The sequence below is a fragment of the Carya illinoinensis genome, chromosome 3, assembly GCF_018687715.1.
Source record: "Carya illinoinensis cultivar Pawnee chromosome 3, C.illinoinensisPawnee_v1, whole genome shotgun sequence".
NCBI classification, from domain to species: domain Eukaryota; kingdom Viridiplantae; phylum Streptophyta; class Magnoliopsida; order Fagales; family Juglandaceae; genus Carya; species Carya illinoinensis.
The window spans coordinates 11,943,565-11,960,042 of NC_056754.1; the positions used below are offsets into that span (position 1 = coordinate 11,943,565).

At 37.2% G+C, this 16,478-nt stretch overlaps 1 protein-coding gene across 1 annotated transcript; it reads right to left on the reverse strand.

Annotated features, from left to right (window-relative positions):
• Window positions 1–5,962: 5,962 nt before the first annotated feature.
• LOC122305578 (serine/threonine-protein phosphatase 6 regulatory ankyrin repeat subunit B-like) lies at window positions 5,963–8,687 on the reverse strand. The gene is made up of 2 exons (XM_043118172.1): window positions 7,848–8,687; window positions 5,963–7,062 (listed from the first exon to the last, which is right to left on the reverse strand). The coding sequence occupies exons 1-2, from the start codon at window positions 8,439–8,441 to the stop codon at window positions 6,193–6,195; spliced, it is 1,464 nt and encodes a 487-aa protein (XP_042974106.1). The 5' UTR covers window positions 8,442–8,687; the 3' UTR covers window positions 5,963–6,192.
• Between the last annotated feature and the right edge of the window lie 7,791 nt (window positions 8,688–16,478).

A 16,478-nucleotide genomic window follows, 5' to 3' on the forward strand; every position in this document is an offset into this window, starting at 1 on the left:
GAGATTTTTTAAGATTATGCTAACTGGCCCAATCTATCTGTTAATTCCATACACTATCCAATACGTGGACCCAAATACCTTGAAATGGCCCAAAAACCCCAGCCTACGAGAACCAGGTCGAGAATCCATGCACGTCTCCTTCCCCTTCCCCTTCCCCTTCCCCTTCCCCTTCCCACTGGGGTACACGGTGCTAAAGGTTTATAACGGTCCCTATTTCTTCTCCTCCCCCTCCCCCCCCCCCCCCCCCCCCCCCCCCTTTTTAGGTTTATAACGGTCCCTATTTCTTCCCCCCCCCTTTTTTTTTTTAAAGAGTTGTTCAATATTAGTTTTTACTTCGTCGACAATACATATAATAAAAAATTCTATTTATCCTATTTTTATTTATTTATTTTTAACTTGGCATCGAGTGACATGACAGACAATTGAAACATAATATTTTAATATCATTCGATGTCAAAGCCAAAAACAATAAAAAGTAATAACGAAAATGATAACAAATAGCATTATTTAATAAAAATTAAGCAAGTGCAAGAGAGACAGTTTCAAACTTATTTTCAAAATTACCATTTGTTGTTTGGAAAATGATTGGCTTATTACCCTTCTATTATTTTTTTACTACTTCTTTTGTTTTTTTAATTTTTATTTTTATCTAATGGTTAAGGAAGTAATAATTAATGAAGTTGTATATTTTTTTTAATGACTAAAGATGTTGAAAAAATAATTTAAAAAAATAATAAAAAAATAAAAATTTCAAATACACTAAAAGTAGTGGTAAATGAATTGTAAGAAGGTACGTAGAAATTTATCAATACCCTTTGTATTTTGTAGTCATTTTCCTTTAGTACTGGGTCAAAGTTAGAGGCCTTCGTGAAGTTGAACTTGGGAAACTGATGCGGGTGAAATGGTCAGGAGTTATCAATATTTCAATCTTGAAGAAACTAGCCGCCTGCGTACGTAGACTGGTGCGTTGAAAGTGCAAGGCCAGTCATGAAAATCCAGTGACGACCGGACCGATGGGGTGGGTTAGGTAAGTACTGTTTTCTTATTTATGAATAATATAATGCATGCAACGTCCATGCATGCATCCGCAAAATCATAATGTCAAGAGCCCTAAATATGAAGATCAACACAATATATACATTCATGATCCACTCCTGATACAGAGTAAAACAAAGGAGAGAGAGAAGTCTGAAGATATCAAATGAGATGAACTAAAGCTCAACTTTATTCATACGTTCTTGATATTCACATTCTAAATCCTCTGTATTTATAACCAGAAAATAGAGGGAGGGAAGTAACAGAACTAACAGAATGTAAACTAACTATTACATGTATCAAATGAAAATATTACACGTGTTGCAGTATATTATCTATCTATTATCTGTGATAGTCCCCCTCAAGATGATGTGTATATGTTGTGCACATTCATCTTGGATAAAAGAATTTCAAATGACTTAGAACTCAAAGGTTTGGTCATTAGATCTGCAACTTGATGAGCTGAAGATACATGCAAAGTAGTGATCAAACCTTCTTGTAACTTCTCACGTACCAAATGACAATCTATTTCTATGTGTTTAGTACGTTCATGGTAGACTGGATTTGCTGCTATGTGAAGAGCCGCTTGGTTGTCACAAAATAAGAGAGCTGGCTGGATGTGTTGTTGATGCAGATCAGTAAGTAAAGCTTTGATCCAGATAATTTCACAAACTGAAAATGCCATTGATCGATATTCAGCCTCAGCTGAAGATCTTGATATTGTGTGTTGCTTCTTAGATTTCCATGATACAAGAGAATCCCCAATGAAAATGCAATAGCCACTTATTGATCTGCGAGTGTCCGGGCAACTAGCCCAGTCTGAATCCGAAAAAGCTTTGATGTGAACCTTTGATGAAGCTGGAAAAATTAAACCTTGTCCAGGAGCAAGCTTGAGATATCTCAAGATTCTCATAGCAGCTTGTAAATGAGGCATTCGAGGGCTATCTAAGAATTGACTAAGATGGTGTACTGCAAATGTAATGTCAGGTCTGGTGTGAGTCAAATACAATAGTCTGCCAATTAGCCTTCTGTAAGCTGAAATATCATCTACTAATTCACCCTCATCTTTTGATAACTTTGTATGAGTATCCATAGGAAATAGCACTGGTTTTGCAGCAAGTAAACCAGAATCTGAAATAAGTTCTAAAGTGTACTTTCTTTGAGATAAAGAGATGCCCTTCTTTGATCGAGCTATTTCCATGCCAAGAAAGAATTTTGCTGGCCCCAAATCTTTCAATTTGAACTCAGCACTTAGAGATCTTTTAACACTCTCAATTGCAGCTATATCACTACTAGCTAGCAGTATATCATCTACATACAACAACAAGGCAACAAATGAGTTTCCTTCTTTCTTAGTAAACAAGGAATAGTCAGCCTTTGATTGTGAAAATCCCATGTTAAACAACACAGAGGTAAACTTGGAATTCCATTGTCTTGAAGCTTGCTTTAAACCATATAGAGACCTTTGCAATTTACACACTCGTTTGTCCCCCTTGCTAAGATAACCTGGAGGAGGCTTCATAAAAACTTCTTCATCCAATTCCCCATATAGGAAAGCATTATTAATATCGAGATGAAAAATTTGCCAATTGTGTATTGCAGCAAGTGATAGAACACACCTCACAGTAACCATCTTTGCAACAGGTGAGAAAGTCTCAAAAAAATCTAAGCCTTCCTTTTGAGTATACCCTTTGGCAACAAGTCTTGCCTTATGTCTCTCTATTGAACCATCAGAATTGTATTTTGTTTTATAGACCCACTTACAACCTATAGGGGTTTTATTAGGTGGTAATGTTGTGAGGGCCCAAGTGTCATTCATTTCTAATGCAGATAATTCTGCATACATAGCAGCTCTCCAATGAGCATGCTGGACAACTTGGTGATAAAATGAAGGTCCTGATTCTGAAGAAATAGCAACAGAGAAGGCTTTATGTGATTGTGATAATTTGGAGTAAGAAAGAACCTCAGATATGCTATATTTATTACCTGGATTAGTAGCAAGATCCCTGATGGATGATTGAGAAGCAGAAGCAGCTAAGTTGCAATGATAGTTTTGCAAATAACTAGGCATCTTGTGCTGTCGAGTTGATTTTCTCAAGGGTGGAAATTGATTTTCATCATGTAGAGGTAGGTCTGTGCTAGTTTGAATAACTGTATCAGGGGAAGAAATTTCTGATTGTAGTGATTCAGAATGAGGAATTTCTGAGTGCAAAGACTCAAGATAGATTACATTTTCATTGTAATCTGAAACTGGTTTTGGAAGAACAGAAATGGAACTCTCTGAAATGTTATTTGATTGAGATGTATTTTCAGTCATAGAACTTGTATTCGAGTGAGATAAAAAAGGAAATATTGATTCATGAAATATTACATCTCTGGAAACAAAGAATATTTTCTGTTCCAAATCATAAAGTTTATAGCCCTTTATACCAAGTGGATATCCTACAAACATACATTTTCTTGCTCTTGGTGAGAATTTTGATCTATTTTTGGTAAGGGTAGATGCATAACATAAACACCCAAAAACTTTTAAATGATGATATGCTGGAACTGAATTGTATAAAACTTCATGTGGAGATCTGTTATTTAAAATTGAGGAAGGAATTCTATTAATGAGATATGTTGCAGCAAGTATACATTCTCCCCAGAAAATCAAAGGTATATTTGAGTGAAATTTTAAAGCACGTGCTACATTTAATAAATGTTGATGTTTTCTTTCAACTATAAAGTTTTGTTGAGGTGTTTCTACACATGAAACTTGATGCAAAATTCCTTTTGAATTAAAAAAATTTGTCATTTTAAACTCTAAACCATTGTCAGATCTCACACATTTTATTTTTGTCTCAAACTGTGTTTCAACCAGATTGTAAAAAACAGTAAAAATATTTTGAACTTCTGATTTTGTTTTCATTAAGTAAGTCCAAGTAAATCTAGTGTGATCATCCACTAAGGTAAGAAAGTATCTAGAATCATTATGAGTTGAAACAGAAAAAGGACCCCATATATCAGCATGAACAAGATTGAAAGAAGAACTTTTCTTATATGAACGAGTCTCAAAAGAAAGTCTTTTCTGTTTGGCTAGAGGACAAACTGTACAATGATCATTAAGTTTGTCTGAAAAACTAATATCAGGTACATTCTTTGAAAGAAGAGACAATCGAGACATAGAAGGATGTCCTAATCTACTATGCCAGATTTTGGAATTTGTAACAGAGTTTACAGTATTTGATTTTGGTGAAGACTCAACAGCATAAGCACCTGATGGTTGCAAGATGTATAGCCCAGCAGATTTTCTAGCAATCCCAATCATCTTCCATGGGGTAAATTCCTGAATAAAACAAACATCAGGTAGAAATATAAAAGTGCATTTCTGAGATGAAGTAAGTTTGCTAACCGAAAGCAAATTATATGAAAAAGATGGTACACAAAGTACATCTTTGAGAATCAAATTTTCAGACAATTTGACTGTGCCAAGATGGGTGACTGGTACAGTATTGCCATTTGGAAGCTTAACATAAGTGTTTAAGGACTTTGTTATGGAAGTAAAGATATCAAGAGAATGAATAATATGGTCTGTAGCACCAGTGTCTACAATCCAATTTTTCTGAGGTATTGATGAAGATAGTAAAGAATTTGAAGAAAAACTGGAAAGTATCATACCTTGGGTAGTTTGGAAAGGAGTGCTAGAAATAACATTGTTTGCTTGATGGGTGATGGTTTCATTAGATTGTGAGTGGATTAAAGCTAACAATTTCTGACAGTCCTTTTGAGAGAAAGGCATGTTATTATAATGCTCAAAGGGTGTAGCAAGAGGTTGGCTCATGACTTGGTTTGCTGATGAAGACTTTCCTTTATGTCGAGAGTTGGTAGATTTAAATCCTGGAGGATAGCCATGTACTTTGTAACATTTATCAACCGTGTGATTAGTCATCCCACAATGTGTGCAAAACAATTTTGCTCTTCTTTGCTGCTGATTTCCAGGAACAAATCTTTGGCCTGATGAATTTGATTCTTGCATTTTACTCATAAAAGCAACAGTGTCAATTGCACTGGTTCTACTAATTTCTCTCTGTTTCTCTTCTTGGACTATTAAAGAAAAAACTTTGTTTATCTCTGGTAGAGGTTCTATCATTAGAATCTGCCCTCTAACAGGAGAAAAACACTCATTCAATCCTATTAAAAATTGAATGACATGTTGCCTATCTTGATATTTCAAGAACTGCTGAATGGCATCACAAGTACAGGTTTTTAGAATACCACAAGAACAAGTGGGAATTTGATTGTAATCAACCAATTCATCCCATAAAGACTTGAATTTCGTGTAGTAATCTCTTACCGACATACTTTCTTGAGTCAACATTGATAAATCTTTCTGAAGTTGAAAAACTCTTGGCCCATTTCCTTGTGTGAACCTATTCTTGAGTTCTTGCCACATATCTTTTGCAGTTTGCGCACAAATGATACTGGCCCCAATCTGTCTTGACACAGAACTGATGATCCAAGAAGATACCATATTGTTGCATCTTTCCCACAAAACACTGCAAGCATCTGTTGAAGCTGGTTGAGATATTGATCCATTTACAAATCCAATTTTATTTTTTGCCTTCAATGCCATCATCATGGACCTGCTCCATGTATGATAATTCTCCCCAGTGAGGACGTTGGTCACCAAGATTGCACCTGGTGAATCACCACTCTGTAAGTGGTATGGACTACTCTCTGTATTCGTATTATTAGAAACAGAAGTGGAAACTGATTCGGTGGACATGGCTCTAATCTGATACCATGATACAGAGTAAAACAAAGGAGAGAGAGAAGTCTGAAGATATCAAATGAGATGAACTAAAGCTCAACTTTATTCATACGTTCTTGATATTCACATTCTAAATCCTCTGTATTTATAACCAGAAAATAGAGGGAGGGAAGTAACAGAATTAACAGAATGTAAACTAACTATTACATGTATCAAATGAAAATATTACACGTGTTGCAGTATATTATCTATCTATTATCTGTGATAACTCCAACGGAATTTCACAAAATGTAGTAAATGCATCCATTAATTTCTTGCAGCGAACTGGTTCACACATATTATAAATAGAACGAAGATACGCATCCTGCATGCAGCGCTGGATCCAAGACATGACAAATTTTCTTTTACACGTTGGTGGCATCTTTTGCTTGACGTTTGGTTAACCAGCGTCTCATGAATTTGAACAACTTCCTAATTATCCAAAATAAAAAGCGAATTACGTGAATCGCGCCAACAACCTGTGGCATTACAAGCCAGATTCCTGGTAATATGGAGGTAATCAGGGAATAGTCTTGAAAATAAGTCGGGCTCGTCAATTGCACTGCCCTGAAATAGGTCAATACCAGGGAATAAATTGCAATAAACATGGTTACGGTTAGAAACCATATAAAGCCCTTGCTTCTCAGTGGAAATCCACTAATGACCAAAAGCACAACCGTTAGAGCTGCAACAAAAGAGGTGGTGTTGAAAGACAAGAAATGTTGATATATTTCGGAATAAGATAGAATTGCAGTGCCGGCTGCACACATCGAAGAATTACACCTGAAAGTACCATTTGTCGTGTCTTGTTGCCAGACACCACCTGGTGGGTTGATCCCAGCTTGGAAAGTCATGGTTGCAATCACAGTAGCCACCAACATCAATGTGCCTCGTGTCTCGTCGACCCAATTGCCCTGACACAGCAAAGATTTAGCCCATATACACAAATAAAAGTATCTCCACCATTTCCTAAACTTTGACTGTGCCGACTGTTCTCCAGTAAAGGATTGAATTGGTTCATGTGTTTCCGCAGGCAGTGCTAGTGTTGGCAATGGAGTAGAATTTAGATCCTTGGCTCTTCTAACACCGGCTGCCTTCAGAATGTCTTGGATTTTAAGACATGATTTGAAATCTCTATGGCAAGCCTCTGAGACGTCTAAAGCTGTGTTACCAATCCTATTTATGGCATTGGCCTTTCTTCTTATTTCTGGTATTGAAAGCAAGTATTTTATGGTCTGCACAAGTACAACGTCCGATCGTTTGATGCAATTACTACAGAAAGCCTAAAAGTACTACATAGGCAAACCCAAATAAATTCAATTGAAATATGCCGAATGGTTTTCGTGGGCTTTTTTACTGATATTTTTTGCACGATCGATCTATATAATACACAGGAAGCACATCAAACGAAGCATCGTACGTCTAGTAGTATTAGGTGGTATGAAACAAAAAAAAGCTTATGATTCTTTCATATGTTCTTTTATTCTATGAATAAAATGATAAAGTTACAAAGTTCAGTTTCAACATCGAAGAATAATTTTTAATCTAGATTTTAATGTGGAAGTCAACCCAGCTGATCATAACTATTATTATACCTGTTGTTCGAATTAATTCCTAACATGGGACCATAGAGTGCAACAAAAATAAAAGCCACGACCAAACCAAGTGTAGGCTCGTGTCTAAAACCAAACGGCCGAGGAGAATCCGCACCCCAAGCTGCCACTATCCATACAATTGAATATATAGTATAAGAAATTAGACCGTATAAGAGAAAATTGAGCCCAAAACCAACTAGGAAAATGACGAGAAGACTAGAAGAAAAACACAGCTTCAAGCTAAATGATAAGTAGAGACAAAGGAGTGGCTAACACTAGGAATCAAAGAGAGAGAGGGGAGGCAACTTTGCACAGGGGATTGTTATATATGGAAAACACTAGTAAAACAAACAAAAAGAAAACTTTAAGGCTTCAACTGCAAAGTCGAAATGGATCAACGGTCAACAAAGAGATTGTTAACATACCTTCGTCTGCCCGAGCATCGTAGCTAAGTGCAATATGGAGTTACCATCATTGTCTTTGGAGTTGACGAAATCATCATTGGTAGCGGATTCCACCAACAGTTTCAGAGCATCCAAACTACTGTATTGAACACACAAATGTAAAACGTTGTATCCGTCGAGATTCGCCAGAAAGGTCGACTGTGGTTGGGCAGTAAGCAATTCTTTAATTACATCTATGTGTCCTCTCATTGCGGCTAAGTGGAGAGGGATTCTCTCCTCTTGATCAGGAACTAAGCAGATGTCTGCGTTTGCTTGCAACAATGCTTTCACAATCTGGGTGTGTCCCTCTGCACAGGCCAAGTGAAGGGCAGTTCGGCCTAACGAGTCCACTTTTTCAGCAAGTTTGGGTTTTCTGCTTAAAAGAGCATTAGTAAAATGAAGGTGGCCAAGCAAAGCTGCAATGTGTATGGGGGTTTCGGTGAAGGATGTGAGGGAGATTTTGTGAAGAATGAGTCTATCCCTTTGCAACAATGTGTTCAAGGTGTTTACGCACCCATCAAATGAGGCTTCATAGAGTGCGACTGTATTATCTGCATAACCATCCCTTGTATCCATCCTAGAAAGTTTAAGCCTTTGGTATTAATTATGTCAAAATTGAGGAAACTTCACCAAGGAGATTATGGACTAACTAGAGATTGGAGCTTTCCATTCCCCTTGCGAATCAGTAGACCGAAAGAGTACTTTCCTAACCTTTAGAGCGACTACAGCGGGGCAGGGTGGGGAAAAAAACGAATGGGGAAGAATCGCGCGTGATGATGATGTTGCACAGAGCTAGGTAGCTAGTGTTTATTCTTTGATAATAAGCCCCGATTGCTCAGCACAAATAAATATTTATTATACGAGAGGTTAGAGAACGTCATTGCATACTTTTTAAATATTTGTTAAGAGTGGTAGTTTCTAAGTCTTTGGAAACCATACAGTTCCTAAAAAGACCGGGGAGGGGTGGGGGCCGGGGGGGCCCTCTTCCACCCTCTCTGGTGCCTCGTCTCCAATTCCTTAAAAGAAATATGAGTTTTGCATGAATGATTAATTAACTTGGACACAGAGCACTATTCTAACTAGAAATTTTATTTATTTATTTATTTTGGCCCTATATACGCATGATCTTAACTTTGATAGCTTAGGGACACTCTCCCGTAATGAGCAGATTATATTAATATAGATGAATGGTTCAGTACCATTTATTTTTCACTAAATTGACGAAAAAATAAAGAAGAAAAACAAAATGATCAAAAGGAACTCATATCTTGTCTCAATTCCGTTTCTCTAAAGTCTCTCACGTACTCTCCACGGCAGGAATTTGGAGCCACCATTAATGACCAATCCATATTGTGGGTTTGAAAACGAAGGTTACTGCATAAGATTTGAGTCAAATGGGCGAAAATCAACGCGGAAATAGAACTCCCAGCTTTGAGGTCCATGCTAACATTCAAAGTCGACTTTCACGCATTAATGTCTCCTTGTTCAAGTATTCTGCAAGTTACAACGGAGCTTGCGATCGATAAACGTTAAGAGTTGACCGGTTTGGTGATACATATTAAAGTAAATTATCTTTTCTCATTTTATATAATCATTATATTTTTTTTCAAATTATCATATAAAATATAATAAATAATTTAACTTTTTTAAATTAAAAAAAAAAACTAATATTAAAAAATTATATTATAATAACATTTTATTCAACTTTCAATAAAATATCTTATTTCATCTCATATGAACTATATAACTAAACGAGACCTAATTCGTCCCCACTTTGGATACGATGAGATATTGGACAAGAAGTATGGTGGACCGCTATAATCCAATAACCACATTTTATTCCAATTTTAAGGCTTCATTTAGGTATAAAGATGAGATAAGATGAAAATTGAATAAAATGTTAGAATATAATTTTTTAATATAATTTATTTTAGATTTGAAGTTTAATTATTTATTTTATTTTATATGAGAATTTAAGAAAATTGTAATGATTAGATAATATAAGATGAGAGGAGTTACGATAATTTGTAAAACCAAATGAGCCTAGCTCGTAACTCCTTCATAGAAAAGAAAATTTAAAAAATAGAAAACAAAAAACAAAATAATAGGAAAAGAGAAAATAAAAGAAAAGAAAAATAGGGAATCTCCATATTTCTCGATAAGGTGCCCAGCAGTGAATTGTTTGATGCTAGGCTTAAGTAATTTCTTTTAACAAATTCACAACCACGCGAGAGGTTGCTTGGGGAAAGAAATGGCCCCAGAAGGGATTGGTTTTCCTATTAAACCGTTGGGTCTGTTACACAACCCAGGGGCCAAGCCCAGATAACTAGCCTTGAGTGAACACATTGTGTGGGCTATAAACCATAGCCACAGCCTTCACGTAGACAAGATAAGAAGCCAACAAACTCTTAATGGTTAAGGGATCACGATAACCCCATAGATTATATGGGCTACAAGTAATGAGGGAAATTCAAATAGTGAGCTCTCAATCGAATTTTAAATAAAGGGTAAGCTAGTTACAAGGTCTGAAGGACGGCCCCATCGTCACTCTATATACAGTAATGTTATATATATTTGTAGAATTGTAAACACCGTATAATCATTTTGAAAAAGAGTGGGGTCTACGATTAAAAAGTTAGTTTTTTTTTTTTTCATGTGGATCCCATATTAATTTATTTTTTTCAAAACGACTGCACGCCGCTTGCACAACCACGACTGCAAATATCATTTCTCCTCTATATATACCAAAGTACTTTCAAATTTCGTTCATATGATCATTCTAATTGAAGTATTGAAACGGAATATTTCGATATCGGTATGTTTCGGTGTCCTGTTTCACGATAGACATTATATAAATAAATTATATATATAATAACTATATTTCAAAATACAAGCAATACAAATCTTAAAAGCATACATACTTAATAAATTTAATAATATTTCTTAATAGTCAATACTAGTCTTAAATGCACATATTTATGAAATTCAATGAAATATCGTAAGTTCTCAATCCACCTAGTAGTTATGAGTTAACTAGGCATGTAAACTTATATTCAAAGTTCAAAGTTCAAACTGCAACAGATTTGGGTCAACAAACTTTCTGATTGAGCATGCCTAGTTACCTCCCATCAGAGAATATTTATTATTTTGTAAAACTCTTGTATATATTTGGTCAATCTCAAATTCTCAATAGATATTGCAATTTCAGACAATATTTTAGAGAATATTGCAATTTTGGGTCAACAAACTTTCTGATTGAGCATGCCTAGTTACCTCCCATCAGAGAATATTTATTATTTTGTAAAACTCTTGTATATATTTGGTCAATCTCAAATTCTCAATAGATATTGCAATTTCAGACAATATTTTAGAGAATATTGCACTTTCGGGTTCCTATATTATGATTTAGCCAATCTCAAATTATCAATACACAGAGCAGTGACATTAATCTAATACCTATAGTGACTTTAAAGGGGATCTATGATTCACTAAGGTAGAGGATCGGCAAAAATGGTGTCGGTGGTGGAATAGCAGAGGCCAATACACAAGCTACGATAGTGGAATGGTGTCGTTTAACAAACGACGGAGTAACAGGAGCAGCAATGTTGTAGAGGCCGAGGCTCATTGCCCACAAGTCCATGGTTCATGACCAGGTGGCGTCATCACTACAGGAAGAGACTCGCGGTTCACAGCAATATAACTGGCGACACGGTTGAGTTGTGGAGGTGGCATCGTCTGTGGGCTGCGGGGGTTGGTGGATTGCTGATTCGTTGAAAGCACTCAGAAGTTAAAGTTAGAAATTAGATGAAGTGATGAACTCGTAAGGGGAAGGGGGAGAACCTGAAAAGAAATAGAAAAAATAAGAAAGAGATGTATTTTACGGATATGCCATAGAATTCAATGTAATTACAAAACAGCCATCCTATATGTAATTTCAGACTGGAATAGCCATTCCGGCTGAAATATCAGAATCCGATTGGAAAGGACCGAAACAAGTCTAAATGTGCGTATTTAATTTGGTACGAAATATATAGCTACACAATTTTGACTACTATTTTGGAATGGCAAATTCTGGCTGGATTTTCAAAACTTTGATATATACCTATTGAACATCACTCTAAAAGGTATGCAAAAATTGCTTTATGTTCTATAGTCAATATTTGGCAATTCTTCTAATTTAGACATTGAAGGTGTCCCTACACCTTTGAGCCATTTTCCCCTTCTTGTTGTAGGTTGTGAGTGGTTAGAAGTGTGAAATATGTCCATAACAGTTGGCACCATCTGTGGGATTTACTATTATCTTCTCCATTGAACAACGTGCCTTTTGCATAAGTGCCACTATGTGATGTCAAGCAACGAGGGATCAGGAAGCATCATCTATGAACATGCATGGAGAATAGGTTGGTAGAATTTGAGGACCAATTGAAAAAGGTGACATCGGAATTGAAGGTCTTGTAGCGTGAGAACAATACTCTCAAGTGGAAAAATGGAGTGTCGTGTGAAGATGCCATACCAAGCCAAGTCGATCAAACGAAGGCGGAGTCACAAAGTACAGGAAGGCCTCCCTATGGTGATGAAGAAGTAAAGAAGATGCAACATGACCAGTGGAGTCTCATTGACAAATACAAGGAGATGGCATGAAAAATAGGAGCATCTTCCTTGGTGGACCAACTGCTCACCAGTACGAATCTGTCGTGTAAAGCAGAAATCATGGCAGCTCCCCTTCCACCAAAATTCAAGGTCCTGCTAATAGAGATGTACGACTGGACTAAGGATCCGGTCGAAGACCTAGAGACTTTCAAAGCCCATATGACACTTCACAGGTTTCTCAATGAGATTGTGTGCTAAGCCTTCCCTTTAGCCTTGAAAGGAGCTGCTCGATGATGGTTCAGAGCCTTACAGCCAAGATCCATCGATAGTTTCAAAGAATTGGGTCGGCAATTCTTAACCCAATTTATGGCAAGTCGAAGGAGGAGGCGGCCAACCATATATCTACTCACTATGAAACAGAGGAATGATGAAAGCCTAAAGGCATACCTGGCAAGGTTTAGTAGAGAATAGAGGATATCCAATGATTAAGATGAAAAGATCACACTAGGGGCCTTGTTAGGAGGAGTATGGCTATGGAGTCACTCATGACCGAATTGGTAAGGAAAACCCCGGCCACCTTGTGTGAGTTCATAAATAAGGCTAATGACTTTGTCAATACTGAAGACACGTTATTGGCCTTGACAACACCCAGAAGATTGGAGATGAACTGGAGGAACAATTGAGGAAGCTGATTGAGCTGAATTATTGCATTTTTAATGCTTTTGGAACCAATATATATTAATTCTTTCATTACTTTATCATTGGTTTTATATGGAAAAATGAATAAATCAAAGTTGTGATTTTAATTGATTAAAAGCATGAATTTCTGCTCTAATTTTATCAACTGTTGATTAATATGGATTAAGGTATAATTCGCTTGAGCGGCCAGAAGCCGCCGCTCGAGCGAAGTCAGGCAGATTCAAACGCTCGACTTCCGCTCGACAGTGGGCTCGAGCGAGTTGTGGGAAAAGAGATCGCTTGAGCGGAGGCATTTGGCCGCTCGAGCGAATTCAGGCAGAGTCGAACGCTCAATGTTCGCTCGACAGGCCGCTCGAGCGAACTTAGGCAGAATCGAACGCTTGATGTTCGCTCGACACTCGGCTCGAGCGAATATCGCATTTTTACAGATCAGAGTTTATTCCGCCGTTAGAATATATATATGTTTTCTTTATATCTTAGGACGGCTCTTGGCTGGAAAAACTCGGTTTTGGGTAGAGAAACACTTAGAATTCATTTTTTCCATTGATTTTCATTCAGATTCAGAGAGGAGGATTTATACAATTGATCATTCACTCACACTGCAGCAGATTCAAGAACTCCTTGAGGGGTCCAAATGTCACTGCAGCTCAGCCTCCTCCACCGCTTCGAATCTTCATCTCCATTCAACTGACTTGATCTTTTCAATTCTCTACTTGCTATTTCATTTTAGTTTTGAGTTTCTGAATTATTTTAGAGAATTTTGATTTAGACGTTTGATTAATTTATTTGTTATTCATTTAATTCGTGTTATTTATTTTTATCGTTTCGTTAAGCTTACATTTTAGTAGTGATTACAATTACAGTGGTTTAATTTGAGAATTTGTGATTTGAATATAATGATGAACCCTAGAACATTGAATTTGGGGCTTTTCAATTTTCAGTGCATGTTTTATCAATTACTTCCTAATTTAGTTTAATTCTTAATCTAGTTTTATTAATTTATGAGTTTAATCTATTAGTCCTTTATATTCCAATCCAACAATTAAAATCTAAAAATATGAATCTAGCCCATGACTAGTACCCTTTTCCATCCATTGCACATACCATCATTTTATTTTCTCTTTGTTTCACCTTTTTCAACAAGTTTGATTTTTAAGTAACTTTCCCTGAGGAGACGATCTAGGAATTTATTCCTAATTATTACACGACATCCTCCTGCACTTGGGATAGCTTTAGTGCTACTCATTTTTGAGTGAGTCAAGTTTTTAGCGCCATTGCCGGGGAAAGTATTTTAACTTAAATTTAAACTCATTATTTTTATTATGCTCTTTAAACTGATGTTTCATGTCATGGGTGAGGGACAGTTCAAATAGGTTGCATAGAGTCACATCGAGTGTTGAGAGTAGTATACATAGTTTGGAGATAGATAGCTCTTCTGTCTTTTCTATTAGTGAGTCAGGTGAGGAAATTGAAATTGAACCAGAAAACATGGCTGCACCTGTACCATGCACTCTTAAGGATTATTTGCAACCCACTCGCACCACTACACCTTCATGCATTGTTTTACCTGAAAATGCATCTAATTTCTCTATTAAGTATGACATGATGTCAGTGATACCTCAGTTCCACGGGATGGATTCTGAGAGTCCTTACTAGCACTTGATAGATTTTGAGTTGGCTTGCACTACTTTTATCACTAGGGCTGTTACTGATGAATTCATTAGACTTCGTTTATTTCCTTTCTCTTTAAAGGATAAAGCGAAGATTTGGTTTAATTCTTTGAGGCCTAATTCTATTTCTAGTTGGTCTGATATGCAGTGTGAATTCTTACAAAAAATTTTTCCTTTTCAGAGAACTTAGTTTTTGCAAGAGCAAATCAGCCAGTTCAATCAGAGACCTGATGAGACCTTTCAGGCCAGTTGGGAAAAATTTAAAGATTTGGTGAACATTTGTCCACATCATGGTTTTGAATCTTGGAGATTGGTGAGCTACTTTTATACTGGTCTCACTCCAGAATGCAAGCAGTTTGTTCAGACAATGTGTAATGGGGAGTTCTTCAGCAAGGAACCTGATAAAGCTCTATCATTTTTTGACTACCTTGCTGAGAGCGCACAACAGTGGAACACTCATACTGATCGAGTTCCATTAGCAGCATAGCCACTGAGGGCTATTTCTGGAGGGGGTAGATATGAGCTTAAAGAAGACACCGATGTTCAGGCCCGAATAGCTGCATTGACTAGAAGACTAGAGGTCATGGAAATGGAAAAAGTGAAGGCCGTGAAGGTAGTAGAAGCATGTTCTATATGTGCTGATTCAAACCATAAGACCCAAGACTACCCAATTATGCCAGTATTTCAAGAAGGTGGGTCTGAGCAGATGCAATCAGCTAATTGAGTTAATAGAGCACAGAATCAGCCTTTCTCCAACACATATAATCCAAAGTGGAGGAATCACCCAAATTTCTCATGGAGAAATGATCAGCCTGGTCGGTCCCCACCACCTCAGCAGCAGCCATTTAATCAGGGTGCTCCTCAGCACCAGTATCCACCATACCAGAATCCTCAGAGCTATCCTTATGTAGCTCATCCTGGATTTTAGCCTCATGTAGCTGCACAAAGTTCTCAGCCTTCATCATCTGCAAAGAAGACTCTAGATGACAGTATGGCTCAGATGGCCAATACACTTCAGCAATTCATGCAGATTCAGGCCACCACAAATAATCAGAACACTCAGGTCATAAATGAGTTGCGAGGCACTATTAATAAGATGAGCACAACCTTGAGCACCCTAGAGAAAGGGAAATTTCCAGCACAGCCTCAGCCTAATCCTCAAGTGTACAGGCAGCAACAACAGCAAGTGCATAATGTCTCAGGGGATGTTATTGAGACATCGAAGGCAGTTCTTACTTTGAGAAGTGGGAAGAAAGTTTCCCAACCAGAGATGCCTATAGACACACAGGTAGTTGTTCCTACACCTGAAGATGTAGCAGAGAATAATGAAGTTGAGAAAGAACCAGAGGTAGTAAGACCAGAGCTAAAGAAGCCTGTGAGTGCAGATGTTGAGACTAGTAAGAGATACCAACATGTGGTTCCCTATCCTCAGAGATTGACAGCTGGCCAAAAGAACAAGTATCACACGGAGATTCAAGAGATTTTCAAGCAAGTGAAGATCAATATTCCACTCTTGGATGCCATACAACAAGTGCCTTCATATGCAAAATTTTTGAAGGACTTGTGCACAGTGAAGAGGAAGCTGAATGTGAAGAAGAAAGCTTTCCTAACGGAGCAAGTTAGTGCATTGATATTGAGCGAGACTCCTCAGAAG

Coding starts and splice junctions, on each gene's coding strand:
- LOC122305578 (XM_043118172.1), bottom strand. CDS start 8,441: ATGGATACAAGGGATGGTTATGCAGATAATACAGTCGCACTCTATGAA. Junction 7,063..7,847: donor CGATGCTCGGGCAGACGAAG/GTATGTTAACAA, acceptor GTACTTGTGCAG/ACCATAAAATACTTGCTTTC.